Source organism: Amblyomma maculatum, chromosome 3, assembly GCF_055883805.1.
Source record: "Amblyomma maculatum isolate TAMU_Amacu chromosome 3, ASM5588380v1, whole genome shotgun sequence".
Classification (NCBI taxonomy): Eukaryota; Metazoa; Arthropoda; class Arachnida; order Ixodida; family Ixodidae; genus Amblyomma; species Amblyomma maculatum.
In genome coordinates, this window is record NC_139346.1 from 201,076,986 (window position 1) to 201,088,463 (window position 11,478).

General features: G+C 47.3%; 1 protein-coding gene across 2 annotated transcripts in view; it reads left to right on the forward strand.

Moving 5' to 3' along the window:
* Positions 1-11,478, forward strand: part of Tao (Serine/threonine-protein kinase Tao) — a 34,396-nt gene that overhangs the window by 18,412 nt on the left and 4,506 nt on the right. For both annotated transcript variants that reach the window (XM_084599259.1, XM_084599260.1), the window contains 7 exons: positions 754-835; positions 950-1,126; positions 1,357-1,569; positions 4,723-4,902; positions 5,749-5,883; positions 6,461-7,237; positions 7,358-7,540. In XM_084599259.1, the coding sequence (XP_084455385.1) occupies positions 754-835; positions 950-1,126; positions 1,357-1,569; positions 4,723-4,902; positions 5,749-5,883; positions 6,461-7,237; positions 7,358-7,540 (1,747 nt within the window). The remainder of the gene's footprint in view (positions 1-753; positions 836-949; positions 1,127-1,356; positions 1,570-4,722; positions 4,903-5,748; positions 5,884-6,460; positions 7,238-7,357; positions 7,541-11,478) is intronic.

An 11,478-nucleotide genomic window follows, 5' to 3' on the forward strand; every position in this document is an offset into this window, starting at 1 on the left:
AAGATGGGTCAGGTTTGCACCTCTCATAGCCACCACAAATACTCGAGTTTTATAATGCTTCCACTATTATTTGTGGCTGTTGTCTTTCTTTATATGCGAAAGAAAAATGATCAGGGATTTTAAACAGCAAAAATAACAAATTTTATATAACAAAGAATCGCTGTTTTTCAATGCGCATGTCTTCTTTACCCTAGTGGGCTCTCATGGGTGTTACACTAGGAGTGTTACCTTAGTTTGGCAGAGCAAATTAAGCAAAGTTGTTCTGTATCAGTTTAGAGGTGCTGATGAGCTTATCAGTACAAGGACTGCAAATGGATTTCAGTGCTGTAGTTTGCAAAGTAAAAATTTCAGTAAGGTAGGAGCTGAGGCTAAGTTACCAAGAAGGTAACCAAAGTCCAGGCTGGCGCTGCCAGGGTCCTTCAGGGTCCTTCAGTACTTTTCTGGTAAAGAAGCTCCATCGTAAACTTCTGGCGAGCTTTGAGAGCTGTCAATGGTGGCTGCCATGACCACTGCATGTGAGACGGCGCACAGGTTTCATCTTCAGCCCTGTGTTGAAGTAGAAGGCTTGGAAGGACAGCGTTTGCTTGCTGTGTATCTCTTGTGCCTATCTGACACTGCTGCTGCTGAAAACAGTGCAGGTAATGCAAACGATCATACAGGGTGTCTTCTTCCATACTTGTTCATTGTATGCCTGTGACGAAATCATTGTTCTCTGTGGTTTGTTCTAACAAGTTAATAATGCTCATTTCGCAGGTCGGACGTCTTCAGGCATTTTGTTAATTCCTGCCTGCAGAAGAACCCTACAGATAGGCCGACAGCCGTGAACTTATTACAGGTGCGATATCATGTTGCTTTTACTTTGGTGCCAACTATTCTTTGTCTGCTCTACTCCTAGCTGAAGCAGTACATGTAAACAAGCCTACATATGTTTGTGCATTTGTGTTTTCAGCATCCATTCATGACACGACCACGTTCAGGCAAGGTGATAGTGGACCTAATCCAGCGGACGAAAGCGGCAGTCCGGGAACTGGACAACCTCAACTACCGCAAAATGAAAAAAATTCTCATGATCGATTCGCAAGAGAACAACGAGGCTAATGTTGTGGAGGTTGAGGATGACTCGACGGTAAGCCCAACTGTCTGGTCCTGTAACATTTATGTTGGTTGGTAGAGCTGTGCTTCCTCAGCGGCACCATTAACTGCGAATCTTTGCTTTTTGCTGGCCACTGATTCTACTTCCTTGTTAGCCTGCTTCAGTCTGACATTGCATGTTGTAAGGAAATAAATGGCAGTGAGGATCATAATTCTAAGCTTGAAGCCTAGCTGTGTGTTTCAAATCTCGTGCCTTCTCCACAGGAGGATGACCAGGGCAGCGGGGGCAATGGGGGCAGCAGTGCGGGCAATGGTGGGGGCGAGGGCAGCAAGAGCAGCAGCCTGCGCTCGAACCAAAGCCAGCAGAGCAGCAGCAACGTGAGCGCGGGCAGCCACAGCAGCAGCACCAGCAGCCTGCCCCCCGCCTCCGAGATGGACTCCTACCCGCCGTCCTCCTTCCGGCATCCGCGGGACAGTGTACGTCCTCCCCCTTCTAAATTGCTTTGTGGCACTGAGGCTGCGACATTGAAGAAGCTGTTATGAGAAAATTTTCATGTTGCTTCACTCGGAGTGAGCTTGCAGAGCAAACTTCTTTGTAGGATATTTTTTTTTCTCTTTGCGCATTGGCCATAATATTCTGATAAAACATGGTTTGGGCAACCTTAGTTGGCTTTGCACAGCCTGGATTAGGTAGAAACTCATTGATACATTCTCAGTTCGCATGTTCAAAATGGCGAGCTGTAAAAATCTCTGATAGAGTTACAGTTTTTGTCCCATTCCCAAATATATTTATATATATATATTTGTTCCCAAATGACACAGTATGTTCCCAAATGACAGTTGTGGTGCAGTGGTGAGACGCCCGACTACTGTGCTAAAGCACCCGGGTTCGATCCCGACCGCGGCGGCTGCGTTTTGCCGGCATCAGTGTGCTGTGCGATGTGAGCGCACGTTAAAGATCCCCAGGTGGTCGAAATTACTCCGTAGCCCTCCACTAAAGCTCCTCTTTCTCTCTCTCCACTTTCTCTCACACTTTCCACCTTTCCCTTATGGCGCGGTACTGGTGTCCACCGAGGCAAGTGTGACAGATACTGCTCTTTTCTTTCCTGTGAACCGATTATTATTACTATTATTCCCAGGTACTGCATAAAAACTTTCTGCAAGTTAGGGTCATATAATATTTTAGCGGTAAAGCGCGTGTGTTCCAACGTACGACCTGGCCGAGCCGCAGGGCACGTGGCATGAAGAGCTGGAGAGCAGCGGTGCTCAGCCACTGTGGCGGTCTCTGCAGTTCTTTAGTAATGCAAGGAGGTGAAGCTAACTGGAGAGGGTCATTCTCGCGGAGACGCAACGGGGAGAGACAGAGTAATTTCCTTGCAACGTCTTAGGGGCAAGGAGACGAAGCATCCTAGAACATATATGTGCTTACATACGAGCGGGCCAGATCTTGGGAACATAGCCTGAGGGGCAAAAAAAATGGCAGGAGATGGCCACCGTTGCAGCTTCTACAAAATGCATTGCTGTAAGAGGGTGAAGGATTCGGAAACAATGAGGAAGCGGTCCCAATTCGCCATGGTCATTGGAAGTACCGGATGTGTTGCTAAAGTTCTTCCGCACATAGACTGTGCGAATACGAACCGAGTTCTGTAAGGGATAAAACGGGGCTGTTCATATCTTAACCCATTGGCTGCCATGCGCACAAAACAGCCTGTCGTACCACCCATTTTCAACAATGAAGAGAAATAGAAAAAAAGCAACCACATTAATTTAACAGCAGTGTGAATTGTTGCTATGTGTTGACGGTAGATACAAGTAATGCCCAACAGGTATGCATAGAGTACCATCTTAGTAAAACTTTACAAATCATGGCAAACAAGTGCCCAGCTCGCCCACCGAATTAACTATTGCAATATGGCCACCGCATACACCTCCATTGATTCACCATTTTTCAAAATCATGCAGCAAAAAGCTCTCTGATTGGTTTACAATTTATGTATCTGGTTGCCAGTAAAAAGAGTAGGGGTTTGTTTTAAATACACTGCATTCTTTACGTGGCAGCAGCTGTCCTCACAGGAAACGAGGCTAGCACTGGAGGTGCCTCTCTCACTGTAATTTATAATCATAATGCAGCAGAAATGACCAATGCACAAAACTAGCTAACGGAGAAAAATAGAGCATGTTTGCAGCAGTGTCATTGCAATAGGATGTGAATGTTATTTTTGCTGACTTTGGAAATTAGCGCAGGAAATGTATTGAATTGGAATGTCATGCAACTGAAATGTGATTTTGACGTGTCCTAGTACAGTGGAGATCACTTAAAACGTAATTGCTTAGAGTGTGGGACCAGTTATAACGCGGTTTTTGTCTGCCACAGCTCTGCCTCCCATAGGACCCAATGTAAAGTCATGCCGCGTATTACGTGGTTGCACGAAGTGAAACCGGTTATAGTGCGGTTTTGAAATCTGCTCGGTGCCAGGGCGGAACAGTGAGCACACTTCGCTGCACCAGGCTTTTCTGCATGGCACAGCTCATCGCACCATGTGTTTAGGGTGCAACACAAGTGCACATTCTGCTTGCACCGCTCTTTTCCTCCCTTTCAGTCTCCACGCGTTGCTTCCGTTCTTGCGCAAGATTGCGCAATAGCTACTCTTTTTTTCCCCCTGCCGTTGTTTTGCTTTTCTCTTTTCCATGCATCTAGGTCGCACCACGTTTTGTTGCCATGCCTTTACTGGCATATTGCTTTTTTCGAAAAAGAGCGGGTGAAAAGGCTGCCTGTGATTATGCCTTTGTTCAAGTGCAGTCGCGGAATGGCAGCACCGCATTTTTCACGAAGCGGCGAACTGTCAAACGTTAATGCGCCGCAGGAACAGATCTTCGGCTAGCTTCCTGTGACATGCGCCGAACGATTTGCACGAGGCAGTATTTGCGATGACAGAACGGTCCTGCCGAAGCAAAACGGAGGTGCAATGTCATGGGCGTCCACAATAGTGCACTAAACAATAAATGAGGATTCCTTTGTCAGCCTCACCGCAAGGCTTGTGTTCCAATCGAAAGGCCTCATTCCAAGACACCTCGCATTCTTTGTGGGAACGAAAGCAGGCTTTAGCATACCGCGTGCAGCGTGACTGTGGGGGTTAGCTTGACCGCCTTCGTGAAGCTGGACATGCGTTGAGGACAAGTGCATATGCAGTTCTGCCGCCGCGGGCATGGTAATTCTTGCGGTTGTACTACGCAGTGTATACTAAAACTAATTAAAGCTTGCAGTGGACTTAGTAGTTTGCTTTTTGTTCATTGATTAATAAGATGATTTCTAAAGGGAAGCTACCCATCTGGCATGTATTTTGGCCAGAAAAAGAATGTTTTGGTTATAGTGTTGATTTTCGCAGCCCCCGCGACTGACATTATAAGCGGTCTATACTGTAGCGTGGGCATTAGATTTTTACAACGCTGTATGATTTTTTTCGACAGTGAAGGTCATACCTTTAATTCAAACTGTTTGTGGCCAGCTGGAATGAATATTCTAGATTTTGGCAGGTGGTTTAGTGCCGAGCTCTTCTGCTGGTTTCTTGTTTAGGGAGTTTTTCCAGCTCTCCTGATGCCAGTGTACGTATGTGCATGTTTCATGTGCAGAATTCATCGTCAGCCAGCTTGAACAGCACGGACGCAGGGGCCACCAACAATTTTGCTACCATACGGACAACGTCTATAGTGACGCGCCAGATGAAGGAGCATGAGCAAGAGAACCAGATGCATGAACAAATGTCAGGCTACAAACGTATGCGGCGCCAGCACCAGAAAGCACTGGAGCAGGTGAGTGACATTTCCACCAACTTCGTTGCAGCTGCTGGCTTCTGCGTGTTTTCCATTAAGGCCTATTGCACTCTGATGATACCAGGATTCGAAACTTGATTTTGCACTTTTTTTTTATGGAACCAGTTTCACACTTATCTTTTTGCATATGCCAATATCAAATTTTTGGTTGCTAAGGGATATGAACAACCAAAATTGTTTGTGGATTTGAATAGTTTAAGTATCAGTTGATGTCTCTCATATAAACCGCGCCATTGTTGCTCAATGACTAAATGCATCACTCATCCGGGGGCATGTGTCATTGTTTACTAAAAACTGATGGCAATGCCCTTGCCTCTCAAAAAAGTTTGTTATACTCGAAAAGAGATTGCAACAAATTGCGTTTCTCTTGCAAGACCACCGTAGTGCGCCATAACTTTACGAAAATGGTTGGGCATCTAGACATGCAAACTAATTCAGTACCGCTCTTTTGGCAGCACAAAATTTTTTATTAACTAGGTATTGTTTATGAGTTGAATGACTTGGGCTTATCAGAAGAGTTGGCTAGATTTAAAATTTTCAGAGGGTCTACAGAACTGATGCCAATACGCCAGAGGCCGCAAAGGTTTATCGGGAGATAGAAACTCTGGAAGTGGTTGTGGAAAGTGGGTGCTTCAAATGTGTGCTCCGTCAATTTTAGTAATATGCTCAAGAAGGTTTTTTATTGCATAGTTCTTTTGTGAACATTTTTTTTATTTTAGACTGTGTTTCTGATCTTAATCTAGTTTGCATATGGCACTATGAATGATGTGAAGGATAGGCGAGTCCTTGAGGTTGCAGTTCCCCAAAATTGTGTATTGGTTCCAGATGGAAGCAAAGTGTATACAAGAAATGGATGATCACAAGCAGAAGCTAGACAAGGAATATGAAACATTGTTACAACAATTTAGTAAAGAACTAGAAAAATTACAAATGAAGCATCAGCAGGACCTGGAGAAGAAGGTGAGAATTTTGTCATCTTAGCATGATGGTTTTTGTCTTCTGTAGCAAAGCATTACCTGAAGTGCAGTATATATTTGTCCTGCTAAAGCATTATGCAGTGCTCTCTGTGGCTGACCGTTTATGCAAAGCATGCAGTGTTGCTCCCTTGTGCTCCAATTCATAACTGGCAAAAAGAATGTCATAGTTTTTGCGACTGTGTGCTCAAAGGCAGTTGGCTACATCTCCCTCATTCCAGTTTGTAAACTTTCATTTGAGCCGGGGAAAAAAAAAGAATAAAACATGGGCATACATAAAAGGAATCTGATTAATTTGTATGATTTTGACTTGTGTTTTAGCATGTTGACAGACACAAAATTCGAAGGTCTATGAGTTGCTTTGTCATCTGGGATTGGGTCAGGTCAGTTTTGATGTCTCATTTGTCTGCTGGCTTCTGTGAATCTTTGCGGGTGATAAAACGATCTTGGAAGTATAGTTTGAAATGCCTAGATTTTGAAGTGCAGTTCCCGTCTATATGTGGTTGGAAACTGTGCCCAACAACAGCTTCTCTCTCCCTTGTTGCACATGTCGTGGTGGACAGCTGAAGCATAACCTGGCCGGGGAGAAGCGACTGACGCGGACCATCGTGCAGCAGCAGGAAGAAGAGACCAAGCGCTTCCAGCAGCAGCAAAAGGTGGAGTACAAGTACCGCAAGGAGAAGCTCAAGAAGGAGCTGAGCAGCAGCGGGGAGAGTGACAGCGATGCCGCCTTGCGGGGCCACAAGGCCCAGCTGCAGCAACGGCAAGCAGATGACCTGCAGCGGCTGCAGAGGCACCAGGCCGACTACCTGCGGCTGGAGGTGCGCAAGTACCGGCGCCGGCGGCTCCTCCAATACCACCGCCTCGAGCAGGAGCTGCTGCGTGAGGAGCTGGCCAAGCGGCAGAGCCAGCTGGAGGAGGCCCACTCGATGCTGCTGCGCCACCACGAGACCACCCAGGAGCTGGAGTACCGGCAGCAGCGCGGTGTCCACCAGCTGCGCGAGGAGCAGGTGCGCAAGCAGCACCAGACAGAGCTGGCCAACCAACACGAGTACTGCGGGCGGAGGGAGCGTGAGCTGCACAAGCGGCACGCGCAGGCCGTCAAGCAGCAGCCCAAGAGCCTCAAGCACAAAGAGCTGCAGATCCGCAAGCAGTTCCGCGAGACGTGCAAGATCCAGACACGCCAGTACAAGGCGTGGAAGAGTCAGGTGCTGGCGTCGACGCCACGTGACGACCAGAAGGCGGTCATCAAGAAGCTCAAGGAGGAGCAGATCCGCAAGCTGGCCATCCTGGGCGAGCAGTACGAGCAGAGCATCGCCGAGATGCTCCAGAAGCAGTCGGTCAGTGTTGGCAGCCTACCGTTTCTTCTTTCACGATAGTGGCTGTTTGTTTTTTTTGTCTCCGTTTAGTGCAACAGGCAAGACGGCACATATGAATGCCGTTTCTGCTGGCACTTGCAGATCCGGCTGGACGAATCTCAGGACACGGAGGTGCGCCAGCTGAAGGAACAGTTGCAGCAGGAGTTGGAGCTTCTCATGGCCTTCCAGTCCAAGATCCGCATGCAAGCTGAGGCCCAACGCAACCGGGAGCGCCACGAGCTCCAGGAGCGCGTGTCGGTGCGCAGGGCCTTGCTCGAGCAGAAGGTGAGCTTCCCCACTGGGCTGGTGAGCCACCCAGTTGTGTTAATGTGATTGCATTAAAGGCACAATTATTCAGAAAATTCAGTGCCAGTTTCATAACTGAAAAATCACGGGCATGACTCTGTCAAGTGACTATACTTGGGAACAGCTTTCTGTGGCTATGCAGCCAGAGCATGCAGGGCGGGCTTTCCTCACACTGTTGCTACATCAAGCAGTTAAGGCATATCTGGCCTCAGTTACGGGTTCAGTTTCAGTTACTGCCTTTACATTTAATTACTAACTTCGAGTTGCCAAATACATATAAATATGTTCCACCATGGAACATATTTCCACCATGGAACATGGCCTGTGTGGATGTAAATTTGCAACTAATCGATTGGCCATGCGACGTAAGTTGTCAGAACAAGTGTGTTATGAAAGCATATAGAAACTGATGAGGAGACACTGCAGACGTGGACACCGTGAGCTTCACAGGAGGCAGTATAGCCATCTGCATGTGCAGTCTCTTTGTACTAATGTTAAAAGGCTTTATACTGTCACTATCCTGGCTAGTATTGTAGTATAATCTTGATGTAATAATAACGTGAATAATTTCTTAATAATATAATATTCCAAGGCACAAGCCACAAAATTTCTTGAACTCTATTCTGCTGCGCAGTGAGCTAGTGCATGTCAGCTCAGTTATGAGGAACGCTCGCTTATTATGAACAAGAAGCTACCGTCATATTATATGTTAAACTAGCAAACAACTGTGACTGCAGCAGCTGGTTATAATGAACGGGAGACCTGAAGACTAGTCACCGCAGTCATAAGCAGCCATAAGATGTGCTTCCTGCCTGTGCGAAGACTAAAGAGCATTTGCCAGGTCCCGTGCAACACCTCCTCCTTTATAAAAGTGTCGACCCTCCTGTAAGACAGGTATAAAAAATGGCAGAGGTTTACCTTACGTAATGGAGGATGAGGGTCTTGAAAACTTTATTTGCCAACACGTCTTAAAACTTGGCATGCATGTTCTGAATGGAATGGTGATTTTAGATATGCATTTTAGTTTAAAATATCCCATCAGGAAGAGACGATATGGCAAAATAATTTGTCCTTTTCTTACGTGCATTTATGGTAATTCCTCATTAGAGAAGACCTATTTTAGGAGCATGCATACATTGCAAAATGTCCACTGCACATTCTAAATATAAAGAAATTCATGTGTCATTTCTTGGTCATAAATAAATACCAAAGCTGGAAAGATGAAAGTATGTGGCAGTAATTAACCAAAATTTAGTCTATTTGCTAATGCAGTAAAATCTTAGTTATAAGAATCCAGTTGATACGAATTTAGGGATGATACGAATTCGCGAAATTCCCCGGCTGGAATGCATTGTGTGCAATGTGCATGAACACTCTCCCGCACCAACGCACAAACTGCGACTGCAACCTTGAGCACTACACACTGCCCGTAAATCCACTCCGCGATCGCTCGCTGCGCTGTATGACGCATCATGAGCAGTTTACGATGATGCGGGGCCAGTACCTCGCCAGCGTCGTGATTTTCTGTCGGATTGTCGAATTTCAGCGGCGTGTGGCCCACAAACCGCAGCCGTCGCAACCGCAGCAGTTGGCGGCGGCAGGCACGCTCGCACCGCACATTGTTGGCTCCGCAATCGCGATCTGCGCGCAGTTTGCTGCGCGGCCCGCATGTCACCATCTCTCATCGTGCTGTATGCGTCGTGAAAAGTAAACGGAGGCGGGTGGGCCGCACATCGCCAGCATTGCGATTGTTTTCCGTGCCGCGAAAAGTTTGCAGCTGTGTGCAGCCGTGGGTAGTCGTCGGTGGTGCACAGGGATGGGCACGCACAGGCCGCATCATAGACTTCGCAACCGCTAGTTGCACTGTATGCATCATGAGCAGCCTGTGGCACTACGTGGCCAGCACGTCGCCATCTCTTGTGCTGTACGCACTGTGAGAAATTTGCGGACGCACGCGGCCCGCACATTGCAGATTTTGCGATCGTCTGTCGCGCTATGCGCACCGTGAGTGGTGAGTTGTGAGCGCACGACCGTAACAAACCTTCTCAGCTGTAAACAGGTCTGCGCAACTGTCTTTCCATGCTTCTGTCTTATTTTTTGTTTTGTTTTGATGATACAAATTTTTTTACGACCCTGTAAAATGCGTATCATCGAGATTCTACTGCATATCACAATTGAGAAAAAAAGGAAAGCTTTAGGAGAACCTTTGAAATGTCTGCATGATCCTAAATGAGATCTTTTCTGAACAGAAATGACAAAAATGGTCCTCAAAAAATAAATTAATTAGGATAGTTTTTTTGTCATATCCTCTCCTTGAAATGAAATATTTCAAATCTAAATGCATATTTGAAATTGGCATTCTGTTCTTCATGGTAAGATTCAAAAAGATAAGTTGAAAAATAAAAACGGCTTTTGAAGACCCTCATATCTCCTTTTAAATAGGGTTAAGCACCCACCGCTGTGGTTCTGTCACTGTCTTCTGTCTCTGTCACTGAACTGGAGTACCCGGGTTTCAATCCGACGGCGGCAGCCATGTTTTGATGGAGGCGAAATGCAAAAGCGTTCATGTGCTGTGCAATGTCAGGGCACGTTAAAGATCCCTAGGAGGTCAAAATTATTCATAGCCCTTTACTATGGTACCTCTTTTTCTTTCACACCCTCCTTCCTGCCTTTATTGTGGTGTGGTTGAGAGAGAGAGAGAGAACAACTTTTATTTAAAATGCCTGCAGAATCGGTTAGGCTCCCTCCAAGCAGGGAGGACAAGCTTTTACCGTGACACGCCCACTACGTCAGTCTCGTGCGTTGTGCTCCTTGAGGTCTTGTTACGTCCCTCGCTACTTCCGCGGGTTCGAGAGGGCCGCCGCCCCCTTCTTGGGGGTGCTGCCCCCCCTCTCCTCGGTTTCGCTCGGTCGCTGCCTCTCTAGAGCTGCCGAGACCTGCTGGACGGCCTTGAGTTGTGTCTCTTGATCACAGCTCTTCGTTGCAGCCTCTAGCTGCGGCGGGATCGTCGTCTTCTCGCTGGCTTCGCGCGGGTTTACGCTACAGTTCCAAAGGATGTGAGCCGCGGTGGCTCTCTCCTTCGCGCACAGTCTACACATGTCGCTCGCGTGCACACTCGGACACATGTGCTTAGCTAGCACCGGGGTGAGCAGGGACCCCGTCTGTAACTGTCTGTATAACACTGCCTCCTTCCGGGTAAGCCCCGGGTGAGGTGGCGGCATAGTCTGTCTGTTCAGTCTGTACCGTTTCACTATTTCGTTGAAGGTGGTCATCTTGTCCTTGGCACTGCGCCGCGACCAAGACTCCGAGTCGGCCGTGCTTGCAGCCGCGTGGTTGGTTAGTCCTCGCGCGGCCGAGTTGGCCGTCTCGTTGTGGTTCACGTGTCCACTGATCCTGGTTTGGTTTCAATGTCATTGAGTTAGAGCTTTTGCTTTAAATTCAATCTGCGCATCTGTGTACCTTGGTTGGATAAAGCATCTAGTATAGTGGCTAAAGAGTGGTAAGTGGGAGCAAGGGGCATCACCAAAGGGTGATGCCGCACTGATTTGAGGTCTCAGTACTAGTCATGAAATATACCTTGCTGGCTCACCAGGTCCGGGGCGTGCGTCGCTGGCCGAGTTGGCTTTCCACCTCCTGTGCTACTTCTGCATAAAGGCAGTGCACAGGCAGCGGACACAGACTACTAGTGCACCATGCGTACGCATTCACTGTAGTAGCTTTGTCTCTGCTTCCTTGTCGAGAATCAAAGAGGTGGATGGCGACCTGTCTCCAAATGCCATGAACGCCTCAACTGCTATCAACATTATTGCATTCGTAAAGTACCTGATTCCTAGAAAGGGTCTTAGAAAGGTTTGAGAACTTAGAAAGGAGCTTAATAATGCCTGCTTTGAAGATACAGATGTTTATGAGCAGCTTTT